The 2,500-nt window shown below is 44.1% G+C and overlaps 1 protein-coding gene across 2 annotated transcripts in view; it reads left to right on the forward strand.

Moving 5' to 3' along the window:
* The window catches only part of LOC122257407 (uncharacterized), a 32,281-nt gene that overhangs the window by 27,480 nt on the left and 2,301 nt on the right, over positions 1-2,500 (forward strand). For both annotated transcript variants that reach the window (XM_086543384.1, XM_086543383.1), the window contains exon 3: positions 837-2,500. This exon is cut by the window's right edge and continues 665 nt beyond it. In XM_086543384.1, the coding sequence (XP_086399510.1) occupies positions 837-2,500 (1,664 nt within the window). The remainder of the gene's footprint in view (positions 1-836) is intronic.

The following is a 2,500-nucleotide window of genomic DNA, read 5'->3' on the forward strand; positions in this document are numbered from 1 at the left end:
GTATAATTAAATGAAGCCTTTATTTTCATATCATCATTTACTTAGGCACTGCACATATTTTGGAAAGTGAGCAAAGGGGAATTGAATTTGTTACACTGCCTTGATATTCTGTGTGAAACAAAAATGTTAGCCCCAGTTCTTGCTACTGTAAATATTAACATTATATTGGTGATATCAACAATAATAGAAATAATGATGATAACATCAATAACTACAAAAATAGTATTAGAAATAGAAACTTCAAAAAAAGGAAAAAAGTGGAACCAGGTAAAAGAATTGGTTAGATTGATTATGGTCTAAGGGGCTCATCTGTGTAACAGTGGATCTTCCTGGCATCATCAGATTAATGTTCCTCATATTGTGTGTATTATTGAAATATGTACATTATTTCTTTGTGTTCATGGAAAAGAAAATGTTGAGTATATGATACTATCTATCTATTTATGACATATACACATGCATTAAAGTTGTTGTTTTTTATAAGCTCTAATTAGCAGTTTTTTTGTTTTTTTTTTTTTTATCATGAAAAACTGATTTTATTAGTGAATGATAATGGTGTGTAAGATTGCCCCCTCTCCCATCATGTTTACTGTATTTGACATTCAGTTAAAGGAAGAGCAGAGCATAGTCATAATGGATACCTAGCATGATGAAAAAGAGCATTGACAGATGAAATGGAAAGCAGTGTTCCTTGTTGATAAGTTAAAATTCAGAGTTGGGTTGAACTAGAAACTGTATACATCTTTCTGCAGTAAAGAACACCCTAATATATGGAGGTTTAGGACATTTTATATTTAATGGTTATTTTGTATCTTTAAACATTATTGTTCTTTCAGGGCGAAGATGTACTCGTGCCTGGTGGTCCAACAGCTCCTGTAGCTCCTGCAAGTGAAACCCCACAGAGTGTTGATGACGAGGGCATTGTAACAGCAAGCCAACAGTCTCCATCTCATGAAGATTTGCTCACAAGTCCCATGGAAGCCACTCCTCAGGAACAGGTCATAGGAGAGGTGTATTCTGAAAAAATACCTTCTCCATTTGAGGCTGATCAGCCACCTGTCATGGAAAATCCCCCTGATATTCTTCAGGCCAGCATAGATGAAGGGACAACTGGGTTTGAGAACTCTGCAAGGACTCTTGACTTGATGCAGACCTCAATGGACAAAGTCCCTGATCTTATGGAAGGCAACTTTGAGCACCCATCCAGTCCTCAAGGTTCAGTGAGTCCCCGTGTCCCAGGAAGCCCAAGGTCTGTTGAAGGTTTTGTAACATCTGTAGAACTCAACACACCTGAAGAGAACTTTGGCACAAACTTTGTCATCAACCAGAATCAGGATTCACTCACAGGTGCAATGGAGCAGCCTTCAGGCCCATTCAGTGTTTATGTAAGCTCCTCACCTGAGCCTAGCAGCTTGGAACCTTCACTGCAGGCACCTGTCGACCTTGTAAACTTTAGTGGTGTCGCTAATGGACAGGTCGAGGAGGAATCCTCTCAGGTGGCCCAGGAATCACCTGTAGAAATTGTCCATGCACAGTCAACTGTTGAGGTGGTTGCACCCCCATCTCCAGTTGACATTGCTGGTCCTGAAACACAGTTCATTATTCCTGAACATGAGTCTGGTCAGACAAACACAGAGGTACAACAGCCATCTGATATTACCTTTGTACCAGAAAAAGCAGTGCAACCTATGGCTGAGGTGCCAGTGTCAGTTTTTGTCGATGAAAATACTCCTGTTTCAGAGCCAGACACGGCAGATCTGCTTGGACAGGAAGTTATGTCTCCTACTGTAGAATCACCACTAACCCCAGTGGAGTCCTCCCCTGTTCCTGTTGAAGAACTTGTAATCCCAGTTGAGTCCACCCCAGTTCAAGAAGAACCCACACTTGCCCCAGTTGAATCCAACCCAGCTCCAGTTGAACCCACTCCAGCTCCAGTTGAACCCACACCAGCTCCAGTTGAACCCACACCAGCTCCAGTTGAACCCACACCAGCTCCAGTTGAACCCACACCAGCTCCAGTTGAACCCACACCAGCTCCTGTTGAACCCACACCAGCTCCTGTTGAACCCACACCAGCTCCAGTAGAGCCCACTCCTGCTCCTGTAGAGCCTACACCTGCTCCTGTAGAGCCTACACCTGCTCCTGTAGAGCCTACACCTGCTCCTGTAGAGCCCACACCTGCTCCTGTAGAGCCCACACCTGCTCCTGTAGAGCCCACACCTGCCCCAGTAGAGCCTGTACCTACTCCAGAACCCACACCAGCTGTGATGGAAACTCCAGTAACAGCTGCAGCAGCTCCTGTCAAGGTAGCAGCCAAAACCGTTAAAGAAGGAGCTCCAACACCTAAAGCAAGGACTCCTGCTAAAACTACTAAAGCTCCTGCTGCAAAGGCTACACCAGACAAAAAGCCAACCCCAGGTAGGGCCACACCAGCAAAACCTACACCTGGAAAGGCCACACCCACTAGGACTCCCATCTCAAAGACTCCAACTTCCAAAGT

Source organism: Penaeus japonicus, unplaced genomic scaffold (genome assembly GCF_977035675.1).
Source record: "Penaeus japonicus unplaced genomic scaffold, GWHDUDI00000001_assembly GWHDUDI00000013, whole genome shotgun sequence".
NCBI lineage: Eukaryota > Metazoa > Arthropoda > Malacostraca > Decapoda > Penaeidae > Penaeus > Penaeus japonicus.